Consider the following 17626-nt stretch of genomic DNA (forward strand, 5'->3'; position numbering starts at 1 on the left):
GTTGTTGTACAATTGCAAGCGGTGTAATAATTATCAAACTGGAAGTAGATGACTATGTAAAAAGTAGCATTTGCTAATATTCCAAGACCTATCAATGGAATTCATGCCATTTGGTTCTGATGTTTTCACACCTTTTCTATGTTTTGTAACAACTAATAGAGGATCTTTTTTGTAGACCTGACTACTAAGGGTTTTGTCCTAGTCCTTCACAAATTGTTTAGAAGTAGTTATGTTTCAATTACAATGTACCTTTTCAAAAATCAAAGCAATTTTTTAATCATTTATTTACTATAGTCTGTCCCAAGTTATTGCTTCCATCACTTTTTGATGATTTTTAATAAAAATACACATACCTGTGAAAGACATACAAATGAAATCGATGAAAGGAAATATATCCAAGATATCTTCATTGAACAATTATCCCTTTTCACTCATAAAATTTCACAGGAACGAAAACAATTTTCTTACGGAGATTTGTAATGGGAAATGTTTACATCTTTTCTCCATTCGGAATAAACTCGGAATACATCGCGCAATTTTTTAACATTATCATCCGGGCTGATGCAATGCAAAATCTCCGTAGACTTTCAATTTTTTGATGTGTATTGAAACCTGAAGCGGTAGAGGGGGCGTTTCAAAACAGATAATCTGGACATTTTTCAAATTAGTGGATGAGCGTAATTTGAGCACAAAGGTATTTACTATTATTGAAACATCAAGCAAAAAGCGGTGGAAGCAAAAACTCGGGACAGAGTTTAGTTGTAAATTCTTGTTTGTTTCCCATATAATTGTAAAAACTAATATTAACCTACCAAGAAGTAAAGAACGTCTTGTGCACGCAGTCAGCGCGCAGAGCACGCCGTGGACGCGCGGTAAAAACTCTTAGCACGTCATGAGCGCTCGGCGGAGACTCGACAAGAGCGCAGTTAATCGCCAAGTAGAACTCCGTGGAAACGCAGTTACACGCCGTGGGAGTTCCGTATGAACGCCTCGGTCGCCGTCAGGACGCCGTGACATCTCCTCTTGTAAAATTTTCAAATAAAACTGTACATTTTTTCTGAATTTTTCTTGCGATCCAACGGCGATTCCATGAATTTCACAACGCCGTGAACACGCCGTGGGGACGCAGCTTGGTGTTACAGGGCCTTTATAGAGTGGGTCTGGGCTCCATATGTTTGTCATAGTCTATATAAGGTTTAAAGGATATCAAACCGATTTCAATCAACAAAAACGTGTAGAGATGACCCACTATACTTCAAAACGTTTAAGAGAAATACTACAAGTCCGTAAATTCGTGGTTGAAGTTGCATTTAGCATTTAACAATGAAGTTTGTTGTGACTGAAATGGCTCAGTGGTTAGAGCACCAGACATTAGGTGACATTATAGAGCAAGGGTTTTTAGGTTGTGGATTCGATACCACCAAAACTTTGGATTTTATTTTTTTTCTTGTCGTTTGTTAAAATATTAAAAACTGAGTGTAGTTAGATGTTGTGCTTTTGTAAACTTGTAATATAACATCATCTAGTATATTTGGTTGGAAAAAAAATTAATTTGAAATTGTTTTTTTTACGACAAAACCAAATGATCATTTGCGCTCTTGTTCCCCCATCTTCTTATAAGAGAAAAAATGGAATATGGCAGCACAACAGTTAAATTTTATGATATCATTTCAATGCAAACTCTTCTATAATGTCTAAGGACGTATGAGCACACATCGCGTACTTTTCTATTATACAAGTGTTGGGTTTTTTTTTTATCCCCTGTGAAATAACTATTGATGCAGCACACGTTTTATTGTGTCATTCAAACGTTTAAAATTTCACAACACATGTTGTATGATAATTACATACCTTCAATTGACATTTTTTTTTGTTTGACAATAAAATGGATTGTCAGGTGTAAACAGCTTGATTTTATCGCGCGAGTTCGTGATCGGGCAAAAAATTTAATTGATGACCAATTGATAGGTTCATTTAAATATACAGGCAAAAAAATTACATAAATATAGTGCACTGACATATATAAATTAACCAAGGCGAAGACATAACTAATCAAATTCGTCTTTTCTCATAATTTAAAATTTCTGCCTGAATTGTCAATATCTTTAATCGGATACTTCCGAGGAAAATACATCATGCATCCAAAATTATAACTTAGCAACAATCAACATATACTTTGGCCAGTGACGTCATAAATGGTTTGAACAATAAGGCCTTTTTTGAAGAAAAAAAAGTATGCATATTGACGTGGTTGTTTGATGTTTTTTAAGCGAAACAAAATAATAGACTGAAAACAAACTTTTGTGACCTGGTGTTCTAACGATGCAAATATTCTCATGAACAAATTAACGATAGATGATATTGAGATCGAGCAGATACATACAAAAGTGAAGAACAACAAATAAATACATGTATAATACCAACATGGTTCATCTGTTGTATATTTCTTTTTATTTCAACACTGACAATGACGCCAGAGGAGAAACGACTAATTGAGTACAGTTTAGAATTTGTAAAAAGGTAGAGACTGGAACTTCGGAGTTGGAGCGTTATTTAACAGTTTCAATCAATTTTCGCAATATGCACTCTTATACGATACGAAAAGTCGCAAAACAATAACGTTATGGAAAATATTGTAATTCTAAAGGTGATGTTTCAAGAGACGCAACATTTGCATGTGAAGACTACCACAGTCAGAACTTGAATATAGCTGCTATCCGGGTCCATAAGAAGGTCAGAAATATAATATTTTTCCTGACATAACATAGCACACTGTGTGTGAAATATAAAATGAATGGATAATATCAGTGCATGGTGGATTCAGGATTTGTTTTAAGGGGGTCCGGAGCGGCCGGGGTCTTGGGGCCGCCTTAAGGCTGCCGGAAGCTCCCGGGTTTTGGAGGTGTTTTAAAACACTGTTATGAGCTATTCTAGTTAAACTTGACATATCATAAGAACGATGATAACAACAAAACTGATTTGACATTCCTCTTCTATAGGTCTTGCATATATTTTTAAAAATTTGATCACAAAGGGGGGGGGGGGGGGAGGGGGGCTCCTCAAAATTCGCCAGTGCATATGTTCTTCTTTCAATCCAATTCAATATAATAAATCATCTTTTGGCCATCGCTCTCGGCCAATAGACATCAGATGAACAGTTTACTATGAATTTTCATCCTCACCCTCTAGCTAAAGACAATTTAGATGAACCAGTGTTTCGAAAGACTTAATCCCGTGTCATTAAAACATGGCATAATCTAATTAATACGTTTGTCATCATAGCTCAATTTAAACTTTGTAATATAAAGAGAGAAAAAAGCCCATTAAATGTTACTGTTGCTAGAGACATGACGTTTGACAAGAACGTGTAAGAGATTTATACCTGATGTTTTTCTTGACATCACTTATATTTATTCACAAATAAAATGCCAATTGACTTTAGCAAGTGCCTGTGATCTTTTATCATTGTCATCATCCATACATGTATACATTAATTGAACTAAAAGTATCAGCCTCCGCTGTACATATAAATACGACACATGGCATGGACAAATCACATCCTCATTTCGTTCATCATCATTGCTTTAGTGTACGCGTATGCTGCTGCATGTGCAATGTGGCGAACAAGATACCGTCTACCCCCGGGGCCCTGGGCGTGGCCAATTATAGGCAATCTCCCACAGCTGAAGGGTAAAGAGGGATTTTACCACTATGTGCTGGAGTTTAGAAAAACTTACGGCGATATATTTAGATTGAAAATGGGTGTCCATGAAGTGGTGTTTGTGTTTGGACATCAGCACGTTCAAGAAGTCTTGTGCAAAAACGGAGCTTTGACATCAAATCGTCCAAATTGGATGTACATTCCAAATAAGATTTTTAAAGGAAAAGGTAGGCACATTGTCGAATGTATAGAAAACCTCTAGTGATAATAACATTTTTTGCAAGGGAAATACTATTTGACTAATTCTAAGGTAAACACATATTATACGGCATTTATTCAAGCAATGTTTAAGTATAAGGTTAAATCAATTAAGGAAAAAACAATCTGCCAAGGAAGTGTCATGTTAATATAAAAGACAATTAGAAACAATCTACATTTTTTTTATTGCCTTTTCACCGACACATAAAGTTTGTTACTATACCGGATGTTTAAAAGACATGTAGGTATCTAGATACATTAAATGTTTGTCCGAATGATTAAGCGTGTAGTGAAAAATTTGTTCCACTTTCTAATTAAGTTTCATTAATCATCCCAAAACCCCTTTAAATACCAAAATCCTTCCTTTTTAAAATTGAGTTTTCCAATTCTATTTATTTAAACTTACGTAAAAATCAAAAGAAAAATGAATATAAAACGAAAAGCAAGATTTATAAAACATCGTATTTATATCAACATGTAAGGGGTAACTGATAACACAATTCTCTTATTACGAGACTGGGATAACTAATGTCTTTCTTCTCCCTCTAGCAGTTTTATGTGAAAAATTAAGTTGCCCGTTCTATATCATTCATGCAGTTGTTTTGAACTTAATATCTTGTCTTGGGCGAAACAGGGAAGGAAATGTTGAAATTGTTTGTGCTCTTCATCCACTTAAAGAAGTTTATCTTCCTCTCTTGTCCATGTTTGGGAGGCATCTCGTATTGCAATAACCGCTTGCATTTAATTCATGTGCTGTATTATAGTAGGCTTGATATTGCTTCAAGTTTACATAATTATACATTTACAATACGTAAAATGCCAGAAAGATAACATTTATTAAGAGTGTTTTCGACCTGAAAATGTAGGACTTTTCGCAATCATCGCCATCTTAGATGACGGTTACTGAAATGGCTTAATACGAGTGGTATAAAAATTTCAAAACCTTTTGAAAGACAGATACACCAACATCACATTTTGTGAAATTCATATTTAGTATAATTGAGTTGTAAAACTAAAGAAAATGGGGGAATAAGATGGCACAACTGCCCATTCGGTTCAGTCGTAAAATACAATTTCAAATTGAACACATTTTTTCAATTAAATATATTTGATATTTTATAATACAAGTTTACAAAAGGGTAACTTCTAACTATATTCAGTGTGAAATATGTCAAAAAACGATAAAAAAAATAATAAATCCTTAAGTTTTGGTGGTATCGAACCCAAAACCTAAAAACCCAAGCAATATGAATTTACCTAATGTCTGGTGCTCTAACCACTGAGCCGTTTCAATCACAATTAAGTCCGTTGTTTAAATGCTATGTGAGGCATTGGCCTCGAATTTACGGACTTGTATTATTTTTCTAAAACGTTCAATTGTTGGGCTACAAAATGACAAGTATAGTGGGTCATCTCTCCACATTTTTGTTAATTAGATTTGTTTAAATTTTATTAAACCGCATTTAGACTATGACAAAAATATGGAGCTCAGACCCACTCCATAAAGAAGTTATGAAAATGACACTATTTGGAGATTAAACGTCGCATACGCCAGTTTAATTCAACCCTAATACAGGTATTTAAAATATTTAAGGGTTACAAACCGATGTTACATTAGATATACACTGTTTTTAATTACTTAAGAAAAAATTATCAGATTTAATGATATTCTAATTTTGCAGTATTTATCATTCCTCATATGGGCATTTTACACGCTTTATTCACCCATCTTCTTTTTGAAAAAAAGGGGGGGGGGGGGAGTGTGAGAGGGGCTGTGGACCATTTAAGCCTACGGGAAACGCTTATCCTTTTTTATTTCAGTAATTAATTAAAGCTTTTGTTTGAGGACGATCAGATACATTGACATATAATTTTATTCTCCCATGAAAACAGTTGAAGACTCCACTCATCAACTATAACTGGTATGTTGTATTGACTTTTTGGTAGGGGATGCATTAGAAGGTGAGGGTGTGTGTCTGTGATTTATTTTAGATACCCATTTCTTTTTCTTTCAAAATGTCTGGGGGTTTTTCAATGTTATAACTGGCATCCTTAAATCTACTCTAGTATAATATAATCAGAAACATTTATAAAGTATTGGTATTTCAAGTTAATATTTTATGAAATCGCATTTTTTTATGTGAAAACGCTTGTTTTTATTCGGTATTACAGTCATACATTAAAATAAAATTGTTGATGCAAAAGTGTGACATTTTGATAACAACAAACTTTAAACTCTTACGATGAAAGTTTGCATTATTATTGAACCATTTTTAGCTCACCTAAACTGTAGGCTAGTTTAAACTTTAAACTCTTACGATGAAAGTTTGCATTATTATTGAACCATTTTTAGCTCACCTGAACTGTAGGCTCAAAAGAGAAATTTAACCGTTGTCTGTCGTTGTCGTCGTTGTAAGCTTTTCACATTTCGTCTTCGTATACAGAACCACTAAACCGATTACAACCGAACTTGGTACAAAGCATCACTGGGTATAGGGGATTCAAGCTTACTCAAATGAAGGGAGATAATTTAGAGTTTTTGAAAATTTGTTGGCATTTTTAAAAATCTTCACATAAACAATTTGTCCAGAAAAGCCCAAGTTTGTGTGGAAGCATTCTCAGATAATGTAGATTCAGGTTTGTTCAAATCATGGCCCCTGGGGTAGGGTGGGGCTACAATGGGAGGATCAAGTTTCACAGAGGAATATATAGAATAAATGTTTAATCTTCTCAAAAAATTTAGGCCAGAAAAGCTCAAACTTGTGTAGAAGCATCCTCAGGTAGTGTAAATTCAATTTTGTTAAAATTATGGTCCCCGGGAGTAATGTTGGGCCACAATGGGGAAGATCAAGTTTTACATAAGAGGATATAAAAAAAATCTTTGAAAATCTTCTCTGAAACTATTTTGTAAGAGAAACTCAAATTTGCTTAGAAGCATCATCGAGTAGTGTAGATTCAAGTTTGTTTAAATCATGGTATCCGGGGTATGATGAGGCCGCAATTGGGGGGGGGGGGGGTATTGAATATTTACATGGGAAGACATAAAGAAAAATCTGTTCAAATCTTCTGAAAAAGCATTCAGCCAAAAAAAAATAATTAAGCTGAAACTTGTGCAAAAGCACAGATTGTGTAGAATGAATGATGATTATGATTCCCTGAAGAAATCTGGCACCACGAGGAGGGACGGATGGGGGTGGGGGTGGTAAATAGGAATAAAGAAAAATCTAAAACAACAAAAGAAATTTGGTGACATGTGGATAAAACCAGCAACCTTTTTAACATTTTGTTTTATATATCATGCTCATTTTAAATCAGAGTTGTGACTATTGTTGCTCAGGTGAGCGATGTGGCCCCATGGCCTCTTGTTTAAATCATACTGTGTACCTATTAAATTTTAGGTATCGTATGGAACAACAGGGATGCATGTAAAGCATTGCGGTCCGTTTTAAAATTGGCTCAGGAAGATAGTTATGTAGTGGCGTCTCTGCAGCGTTACCTAGCGACAGAGTTTGACGTATTCCAGTCACATGTCAAGGACAAATCGTCTGCATACGATTTGGAATATCTGATTGGACAAACGTCATTCAACTTTCTCTCTGCTTTTCTCCTGGGAAAAAGGTTAAACTTTCACATAAATATGATAATTTATTAATCAATATTAAATTTTCTATTTACAAAAATAACATATTTAAAGAGGGGTATATTTTATGAGTTTGGAATCATTTTAATTGTTGGGTTTTTTAAACTTTCATTATACTCAGATACAGTTACGACGATCCAACTATGATCGAAATTAGGAACAAATTGGCAGAATTTGGTGCTTCCACAGCCTCAGCTAATCCGGAAAATTATCTCCCATTTTTGGCAAACTTTACGCAGGCTAAAGTATGTAAATAGTTTTAATATAGTTTTGAAAACTTTTCAATCAACTAAAATTAAACTTTCAAGAGACCAAATTAAAAATTTTGTACAAGAAAATTAAAATTTTGGTTGCTTTTATCATTTGGATTTTAGTTTCAAACAGCCGCTGCTAACCAAGAAATTGTATTCAACCGATTCCGAGAAATTATTCAAGAGAAAAGAAACACTCCGGAAGATCCGCCGACAGATTTCCTTCGGATATATTTATCAAACTACGAAAAGGAGGGATTGAAAAACGGTACATGCGGTAAGTTCGCGCATCAAGGTACTGATATGATTGAAAACAAATGACTCTGTATAAATGCCATGTTCATCATGATGAAACTGTAAAAATTCTATTCTAAATTGCCATATCTAGAAAATTTTGACAATATCGTTCCTATTTTTCAATAGAATTTTTATAAAAAAAAATGTCTATTATCGTTGGATTGTGTTAATGATAATACCGGTATCAGTAAATCAATTTTTTTTCATCATGTTTATGAACTGCCATAGAGTTTATATACGTTGTATACTTTCAGAAGCAGATCTCCTACAAGCTGTGATGGATATGTTTTTAGCGGGAAAAGATAATCTATTACTGAGCACAAAATGGATACTGATGGCGCTGGTGAAATATCCGGAAGTTCAGTCTAAATGTAGATCGGAAATACATCAGGTTTGTCAACGGGGATTATCTTCTTATACACTCGTTTGAACGCGGACGGAAATTTGTCCCTTTATAAAATCAAAACATCGTTGTACAATATGTTGTTCCTAGTGTGAGGTCAATAAATGTATTAGGTACCAGTAATTCAAAGACTCAGATGGAGAGAACTAATATATAGGCTATTTTTGCCTGCTGTTTAATCCAGATTCACTTATATACTTGTATGTATATTTTTGAATAAAATATTTTTTTAATTAAATTAATTCAAAGACTTTTTCTAAAAAATGTTGTCAAATTATGGCCATGTTTATATCGTAGATATGAGAATTCTTAATTACAACGTATAATTAAACAAAGGGCATAAAAACAACAAAAACAAAGTCGTACATGTGTTTCTGACGTTTATAGAATTTGAATCACACTACATGTACTGTAGCTTCGCTGTTCCTAATATTCGTTGATATCAATTTTGGTGGACTCGATGAAAATCACTGTTTCAAGGACACGCAAATTCGTGGCCAATGATCTCATTAATCCAAAATGTTAGTAGAAACTGCACTTCAATAGAGATTTATTTTCGTTGATAAAATTAACAATGAAATCCACGAAAAAATGGCAATAAATGAATATTGACGAATTCACAGTATTCTTTGTCCCAAGATACCATCATCAATTCAATTCATATTTATAAATACCTTAGGGTTCCTGATTATGACATTTAATATATATAGATACAACAATAATCTATCTTTCTACGATGACAGGTGATTGGCCAAGGTCAAAGAGTGCAATCCCAGGATAGGTCAAGGACGCCTTACACCGTGGCAACCATCAAGGAAATTCAAAGATTGTATTCACCGGGTACACAGAAGTTATTCCATTGTTTTAAAGAAATCAGCTGATTAGACTGTCAATATTTGGTCAATTCTCAATGATCAATTAACTATTTTAACGCTTCATGAGTATCGTGCAATATTAATTATCAACGTCCAATCAAGGGTGTTCGAGGATTTACCCCGGGTTGTATTCTATACACTCTGAGGCTGCAGGTTGAAGGGTGTATGGAATACAATCCGGGGTAAATCACCGTAGATACTTGATCGGACCTGGATGACGAATTTATACATATTTTAAAATTAAATTGTATTACCAGTGCTTTGCAACTTGAAAATCTGGTCTAGGATACCGGTAAATCATACAGCGAAATACGTAGAAGCGTTTAAAGGGGCATGGTCACGATTTTGGTCAAACATTTATTTATTTTTCCGATTTTAATATCTACGATGCTTCAGAAAGGCATTTTAAATAGGCGACCGAATTTTGAGTGTCATTTGTTGAGTTATAAGCGAGTTACCGATCATGCAATTCTTCGCTATGTAAACAAAGCGTTTGTTTACATTTTGAACGTTGAAGTAAAAATTTCAGGTTTAAACCTAAAACGAATGTGTTAAACGTTAGGAACTGTTCATCTATGCTTAAATCAATGGAAAAGATAGACAAATAAGCTGGAATTTTTTTTACTGGTATATTGAACCTATGAAAACAAAAACAGGGCACGACCCTTGTTTACATGACAAAGAACTCCACGAATGACTCTCAAATTTTATTTGATCATTCGAAATGCATTTCTAAAGCATTGTAAATAATAAAAACATAAAAATAGAATTTGATCAAAATCGTGACCATGCCCCTTTAATAGGCGGTAACTCCAAAAAAGTTTCAACGTAATGTTTTGACTGACCTTTGTCCAATCAGATTGTAGTAGGGTGGAGTTTTGACATTGCCGCTCGCGACTTGAATGGCAGAGAGAGAGAGAGAGAGAGAGAGAGAGAGAGAGAGAGAGAGAATGGGGGTGATGCAGATAAAGAAAACATCATCATTCATAAAATGGCAAATAAATTAATTAAGGTTTTTAAATTACATGTATATCCTGTATTGGTGTTATTTAAAGCGTTTTAAGTATAGATCGTAAACTTTCTTTTGCCGCCGACGGCATGCGCGCAGTGTCTACAAATAGGAATGACGTAAAAAACCGAAACGAAATTGCATACAGGCAATAAATATTTTGAAATGCGAATGAATGATCATATAATGAAACGGAAAGGTAACTCAGGCGCAAGCTTAGTGGAAAAATAAAATAGTGGCGGATCTTAAAGGTAAAGAATGATTCACACTGAGTAACCCTGAAGAAAGTTTTATAGATCGATTTCACGTATTATTCAACGTGCCTCCAGCAAAATTACGACCTATGCTATATTCGGGGAAGATTTTGGCACACGTTGATTAGAATACAGCGCTATGTTTTACATTAATTCATCTTATTTTCTATATATATATATATATATATATATATATATATATATATATATATATATATATATATATATATATATATATATATATATATATATATATAGACATCGTTGTTCCCCGGTGAAAACGTTTTTAAACATAAAACATAAATTTAGGTATATACTAGACCTTTATTTGTCACTTTATAACTATTGATTGATATCTTGCTCGATCATCTTTGTCATTTCTAATTTACTCTCTCTCTCTCTCTCTCTCTCTCTCTAAAAGCATATTTCAATAATTATGTCCAAATTAATTATTTTAATAATTAATTATTATAAACAATGTATTTTAATTAAATTTTTAAGCATGAATTTTTCACCCATCTATAGGTGCACTTACAATTTCAGAAAGCATGAGAGATCCCCGAATATTGTATAATTTGTATAATTTTCTTAGCTCACCTGAGTTAACGGCTGAGGTAAAAAAAAAATTATTAGAATGTCCGCCCTCTGTAGTTGTTGTCCTTGCTTCCCCCAGCTTTTTTTAAACCACTGCAGTACCTTCAACCGGCAAAGCTATTGTAGATAAGAGAGGATATATCTTTATTAGGGATATTGCATTTGGCTGTTTTTACCATTAATTTTCAAACTAAATTGTACTGATGCTCAAATGATTTGTTGGGTTTTTTTTCACAAAGCCTACAGCTACCGTTCATGTTCGTGTACACACTTTTCGAAAGTTCCCAAATGTTTGTACTACAGAAAACCCACATGGATCAAATTTATTCAAGTATACATCGTTATTAATTCATAACTTACATTTTGCTTTAGTGACCTTCACGGTATTCCATTATCCGGAACAGGACATCCAGGTTGGGGGATACGATGTCCCAAAGGACACGTTAATGATGATCGAATGCAAAGCTCCGTGCCGGGACAAACAGTTTTGGAAGGATCCCGAAGTCTTCAATCCGGACCGCTTTCTGGGAATCGATGGAGAGGGGCAACTACCAGAAGGTTGCTTCATTCCTTACGGAGAAGGTAAATACTCGGTTTCGATGCGATAAACTACACATGTGCAATATATTGGTTTTTGTAGAGTCTTTCCTCACCACAAAGAAGTAGAATTAATTGCCATCGTCATCAGAAACACAAAACCAGTCTTTAATTTAATAGTACATGGATGATTGGCCTTGAGTTCCCGACAGAAAAAAGTGAAACAAATGGATTTTGTCTCGATTTATTTATTTGTATTCATTCCATTTTCTTTATTTTTAACTTTAGGGCCACGATACTGCATAGGAAAATACGTAGCAGACATGTTTATGTACTTTCTTGTGGCAAATATAATACAGAACTTCAAGATTACAACCAGACACCCAGAGCAACCATTGTCTTTTGAAAACGCATTCAGTTTCTTTGGCCTCCAACCACTACACTTTCCAGAAATAAAGTTAGAACCTTTGGAATGAAGCTTAATCAAGACACGCAAATACGCCATATGATTTTGATATAGATATATCAGAATGTGACGTTGTGACCAAGCCGCAGCTATGAACTTTCGATGTTTTTTTTAGGAACGCCATTGCTACCTTATGTGGCTATTTCATGTAAAGATGGTGCTTTTTTATATGAAGATGGTGCTTTATTATATGAAGATGGTACTTTATTATGTGAAGAAGGCAGCTATGGCGTTTCATACTTTTTATTTGTGTATATGTGTGTCCAGTTGCTCGGAGGCTGTCAGAGCTCAAACTGTTTCGGTGCTTTACACTAAAAATGTTGTCAGTTGCAATATATGTCCCTTAAGCTATTGTTATCAATCAGTACCATGTGAATACCAAATCACCATTGATATTGTCATGTTCAAAGATTCATTGGCGTCGAAACCGGGGGGGAGGGGCCAGGGGGGGGCCTTAGCCCCCCACTTTTTTTGCAAAGTTAGACCTAACCATTAGGTACATAGATAGCATCATAGAGGGTTCAGCCCCCCTCCCCACACACACACACACACACACACACTCACTTTTTCTCGCAGCAAAGATAATTGTTCCTAAATTTACCTTTAAAAGATGGAAATATTGAGCAGTTGGAGTCATAGGTAAACTAAGCCCCCCCCCCCCCCCCCCCCCCCCCCCCGAATAGGAATTTCATGATTTGTAAAAAATATTCTGGTAGGTAAGAATATTTTGGGGGTAACTATAGGTACACTCCCCCCCCCCCCCCCCCCCCCACACGCACACACACGGATTAGGATGTTCATGATTTTGGGAATTATGTTTGGTTTTTTTTTTTTGCTTGTCAAGATTTCTGAGGAATAGTCTAGCCCCCCCCCCCCCCCCACTTTCAATTTGCTTCTGACACCACTGAGATTGCATTAGTTTCAACCAGTTTCAACCTTCTTTCAAAAAGTAAATAAGTTATAGAACCAACTGATCTCATCGTTCATTGAGAAGAATTTTGATTTTGATGAAATAAAATATAACCAAGGTCCACGTAAATACGTTCCCTTTAAGATAAGGCACACAAACTTGGTTTGTTGCTACGCCATTCCATGTGTTCCATATCATGTGTTTAGAGGTTTATCAAGGCCAGTAAATAAACAAATTAACATGTTTCTGTCCACATACTAGTAGTACATACTTTTTAAAAAAATGTGAAAGTAAAAATAAAAGCATTTCAAGTTTTCTGTTCGAATTTGCCTTTGTATTATATACTGGTATCAATTCGTGTACTCTGAAGTTTAGATTAGACCAACACAAACTATTTGAAAACTTGATATGCAAGCATTTTTATACTTCAGTAAGTATTTAAAAGAAATTTTCATTTACGAATACTTTAAAAAAAAGATTCTTCCTGGGTACTAATGGCACTTATCTTATGATGAAATTAAGTCAGATTAACCTTTCAAAGAATACAAACATTCTAATGAATGCAGAATGATTATTCCGAATTTTTACCAAGATTTTTTTTTAAAAGTGAATAATTTTAAAAAACTCCCCAAACTTTGAAATTATAAGGTACTTTTCCACACCTTAATTTAAAGTATTTTGATGTAATGTAACAATCCAAATTGTAATGTCTAATAGATGTACATGGGAACGTTGCTCTTGTTTAACAACATCAGCTATATTCATGTACTTTAACAAAATGATCTTCAAAAACTCTTATAATTTAACTAAGGAGTATACATTACAAGTGTAAACAATTTAAAGCAGTGATGTTAAAACTTCCAGGGGCCAGCCGATCACTGTCTAAGTATGCGGTGTCTGATTACGTGTGACTATATCATAATGTAGACTTTTGACTTAATGACCCGATTTAGCCAATGTTCTTTAAAAAAATTTGCATTATTCATATAATTGTGTACTTCCAATTTTATGATATGGTAGGATATATTCAGTCAGTCGAATTAGTTTTTGACTGTGATAAGGCTTTACAATAAGATACAATCTGATTAAATCTTTGATTAAATCTTCTCGCTATATGCGACATCGAATTTGTCGGAGCGGATCAAAGACTGTAGCGACAATCGAATTTGTCGGAGCGGATCAAAGAATGGAGCGACATCGAATTTGTCGGAGCGGATCAAAGATCTGATTTTAATCAGATTGCAGTAAGATGTAAAACTTGGTTATCGACTACGGCTATTTTTTTTTTATCATTCAATTTCTATATTTATTTGTTTCTTCTTTTTTTGCAATTTAGTTAATCTTATGTTTCTACTATAGATTTCATTTGAATTGCTTTCCAGAAACGAAGGTATTAAAACATAATTTTTTGTACATCGGTTTGTTATTAAATAAAATTTATTATTTTGTGTTCAACATGATTTAAGTGTAATACATTTATTTTATTACAAGGGAATAATGATATTAGATAAATATGAAATATGTATTTATATCATTCTGATGGGAAATAAATATATGCAGCTTAAAACGAGTAAACATACATTTGTATTTTTTATTCATTCTTTATTCGAAGTTTTACTATTCCCTAGCAGACATTTAGACAATTATTAGAGAACCGTGTTACGTATACTTCCCAAGGTTTTTTACCTATACATGGACATACATTTTATATGGTATCATTTTAAAAAAACATATTACTATAGTTTTATCTATTAGCTGTCACAAGTGTCTTTTTAATGAATAGTGACTAATAGGTGAATAAAGGACTTAGTATATGTGAATAAACAGGCTCTGACAAATTGTTTACTCATATACATGTATCTTAAGCAGGTTATATAATGTGATACTAAATGGGTTCGTTAAATAAGCCCACTTAAACAGGAAGTCCTTGAAATTGAAATTAAAAGCACTTGCATCCCTTAAAAAGTTATAATTGAAATACTTCCTCAATAGATGTTTTCATTCACAAACCTAAACCTCTCACAAGTGGTACCTTAGGGTTGATTCTTTAAAAACAACACATTTCAAAAATTGTCCTATCTAGAACCATTTTAACAAGGCCTTGGACTTTCGGTAGGATGTAACTATCTATTCCTTGCGTCAAAACAACGTTAACATGACGCTGGTTTCAAGCGAAATATACATCGATTGCGTAGTTCTAGCTAAAAAGCCAGAAAAATCTTGTTGATTTTAAAGAGCGAAGACTGAATGGCCAGCAATGAAATAGACAGGCCTACGGCACATTGCCGATTGAAACAACTACCCAAATTCAAGCTCTTGTTCAAATGGTTCTATATCAAAACTCAAAGGACCCCAACATTTTTTGCCACGTTACACATAACTATCTGACACGTAGCAAAGAGGGGCCAGTCCGGATTAAGAATTTCATAATTTTGAAAGTTGCCCCCCCCCCCCATGGATTTGGAATTTCATTATTGTGGAAAGTTTCCATTTTTTTTTGCTTGATAAAATTGCTGATGATAAGCCAACCCCCCTTTCAATTTGCCTCCGACGCCACTGCAAAAATATATCTTTTTTATCTATAACTCACTTTTGTAAAGGTTCTCTTTTCAATGGGCGCAAGAACAGAAGCGACAAACAATTCGTGCAACCGATAAATTAGGATTTTGGTCCGTAAACTGTTGCTGAAATAATCGCGAAAAAATATTCGAACGAACGAACGAACGCGAACGTTGTCTTCCTGATGAAGAAACGCTTTTTTCCCCAGTTGAATTCATCATTAAGGTCTTCCGTTTCCAACGGAAGACCTTCTTGTTATTGCTTTGTTTCTTTTTCCCTTTTATTTTATTTTTCTTACGTTTTTTTGTACAAGCGATTTTTTAAAAACGACTTGACCGATTTTTGTGAAAATTTCAGATCTTGTAGATATTGATAAAAACCTTATATATAATTTTTTATTTTAATGACGTCATTTCCGTTCGGGAGGTATTGACGTTTTAGTGATTTTTAGAGGGTCATTTTGTCCTGCTATCTCCTCCTAAACGAAAAAAGATATTGAATTTAAATTTTCAGGGATTGTAGACAAAAGATTGTAGATGTGTTTAAAGGCATTTGTGGTTGTCTGGCTTCAAAGGCGTCAAAGCTTGCCTGGACCCGAAAATCGAGTTTAAAAAACGACGAAATTTTTAATGGTTTTCGTTCTTTATCTCCTTTCCTGAAAATATTTTACCATAACATATAGAGCAAATAAAAGTTATATTTACAAGATCTTTCGTTTGATAACAAGAAAAAGGGGCTGGTCCCTTAAATAAGGGGCCAAAAGGGCTCTAAAGTTTTTCTCCCATAGCACTTTACTGAGAAATATTTTGTAATATGTTTAAAAAGCAAAAATGTTCATCTTTTACTAATAAAACTATACAATATAAATTTTTTATTATGCGTTACGTAATTAGGGGTTTTAAGGGGCCAAAAGTCCAAAATTTCGATCGAATATATCTCAAAAAGGACAAATATTTTGAAAAGCAATATAGAATAAAAGATGCTCAGAATGATGTTTTAAACAATATTCAATCATAAAATTTTCGTTATCTGGCCCCAATTAGGAGATTAGGGGTCGGCCCCTAAAACGTCATATCCCAGATAGCTCTTAAACGGCAAAGAATTTCTAAACACTTGTTGAACAAAATATGTTTAATATCAAAAGAACTTTCGTATGATGCCAAGAAAAAGGGGCTGGCCCTTCAATTTAGGGGCCAAAAGGGCTCTAAAGTCTTTCTTCCATAGCACTTTACTGAGAAATGTTTTGTAATATGTTTAAGAAGCAAAAATGTTCATCTCTCGCTAATAAAACTATACATTATAAAAATTTTATTATGCGTTACTTAATTAGGGGTTTTAAGGGGCCAAAAGTCCAGAACTTCGATCGAATATATCTCAAAAAGGACAAATATTTTGAAAAGCAATATAGAATAAAAGATGCTCAGAATGATGTTTTAAACAATATTCAATCATAAAATTTTCGTTATCTGGCCCCAATAAGGAGATTAGGGGTCGGCCCCTAAAATGTCCTATCTCAGATAGCTCAAAAACGGCAAAGAATTTCTAAACACTTGTTGTACAAAATATGTTTAATATCAAAAGAACTTTCGTATGATGCCATGAAAAAGGGGCTGTTACTTCAATTTAGGGGCCAAAAGGGCTCTAAAGTCTTTCTTCCATAGCACTTTACTGAGAAATGTTTTGTAATATGTTTAAGAAGCAAAAATGTTCATCTTTTACTCATAAAACTATACATTATAAAAATTTTATTATGCGTTACGTAATTAGGGGTTTTAAGGGTCCAAAAGTCCAAAACTTCGATCGAATATATCTCAAAAAGGACAAATATTTTGAAAAGCAATATAGAATAAAAGATGCTTAGAATGATGTTTTAAACAATATTCAATCATAAAATTTTCGTTATCTGCCCCAA

General features: G+C 34.0%; 1 protein-coding gene across 2 annotated transcripts; it reads left to right on the forward strand.

Annotated features, from left to right (window-relative positions):
* Positions 1-3539: 3539 nt before the first annotated feature.
* Positions 3540-12703, forward strand: LOC128173126 (cytochrome P450 2B4-like). 2 transcript variants are annotated; one of them, XM_052838849.1, is made up of 8 exons: positions 3540-3888; positions 7318-7537; positions 7681-7804; positions 7934-8087; positions 8362-8498; positions 9254-9350; positions 11615-11824; positions 12068-12702. In XM_052838849.1, the coding sequence occupies exons 1-8, from the start codon at positions 3540-3542 to the stop codon at positions 12253-12255; spliced, it is 1479 nt and encodes a 492-aa protein (XP_052694809.1). In that variant the 3' UTR covers positions 12256-12702. The 2 variants fall into 2 exon arrangements, with proteins under 2 accessions (XP_052694809.1, XP_052694815.1); XM_052838855.1 differs by having other exon boundaries at positions 3554-3888; positions 8368-8498; positions 12068-12703.
* The last annotated feature ends 4923 nt before the right edge of the window (positions 12704-17626 follow it).

Source organism: Crassostrea angulata, chromosome 1, assembly GCF_025612915.1.
Source record: "Crassostrea angulata isolate pt1a10 chromosome 1, ASM2561291v2, whole genome shotgun sequence".
Taxonomy (NCBI): domain Eukaryota; kingdom Metazoa; phylum Mollusca; class Bivalvia; order Ostreida; family Ostreidae; genus Magallana; species Magallana angulata.

Excerpts from the sequence above, each read along its gene's own strand:
- LOC128173126 (XM_052838849.1), top strand. The coding sequence starts at position 3,540 with ATGGCATGGACAAATCACATCCTCATTTCGTTCATCATCATTGCTTTA. Across the intron at positions 3,889-7,317 it reads TAAGATTTTTAAAGGAAAAG|GTATCGTATGGAACAACAGG; the intron begins GTAGGCACATTG and ends ATTAAATTTTAG. Across the intron at positions 7,538-7,680 it reads GCTTTTCTCCTGGGAAAAAG|ATACAGTTACGACGATCCAA; the intron begins GTTAAACTTTCA and ends CATTATACTCAG.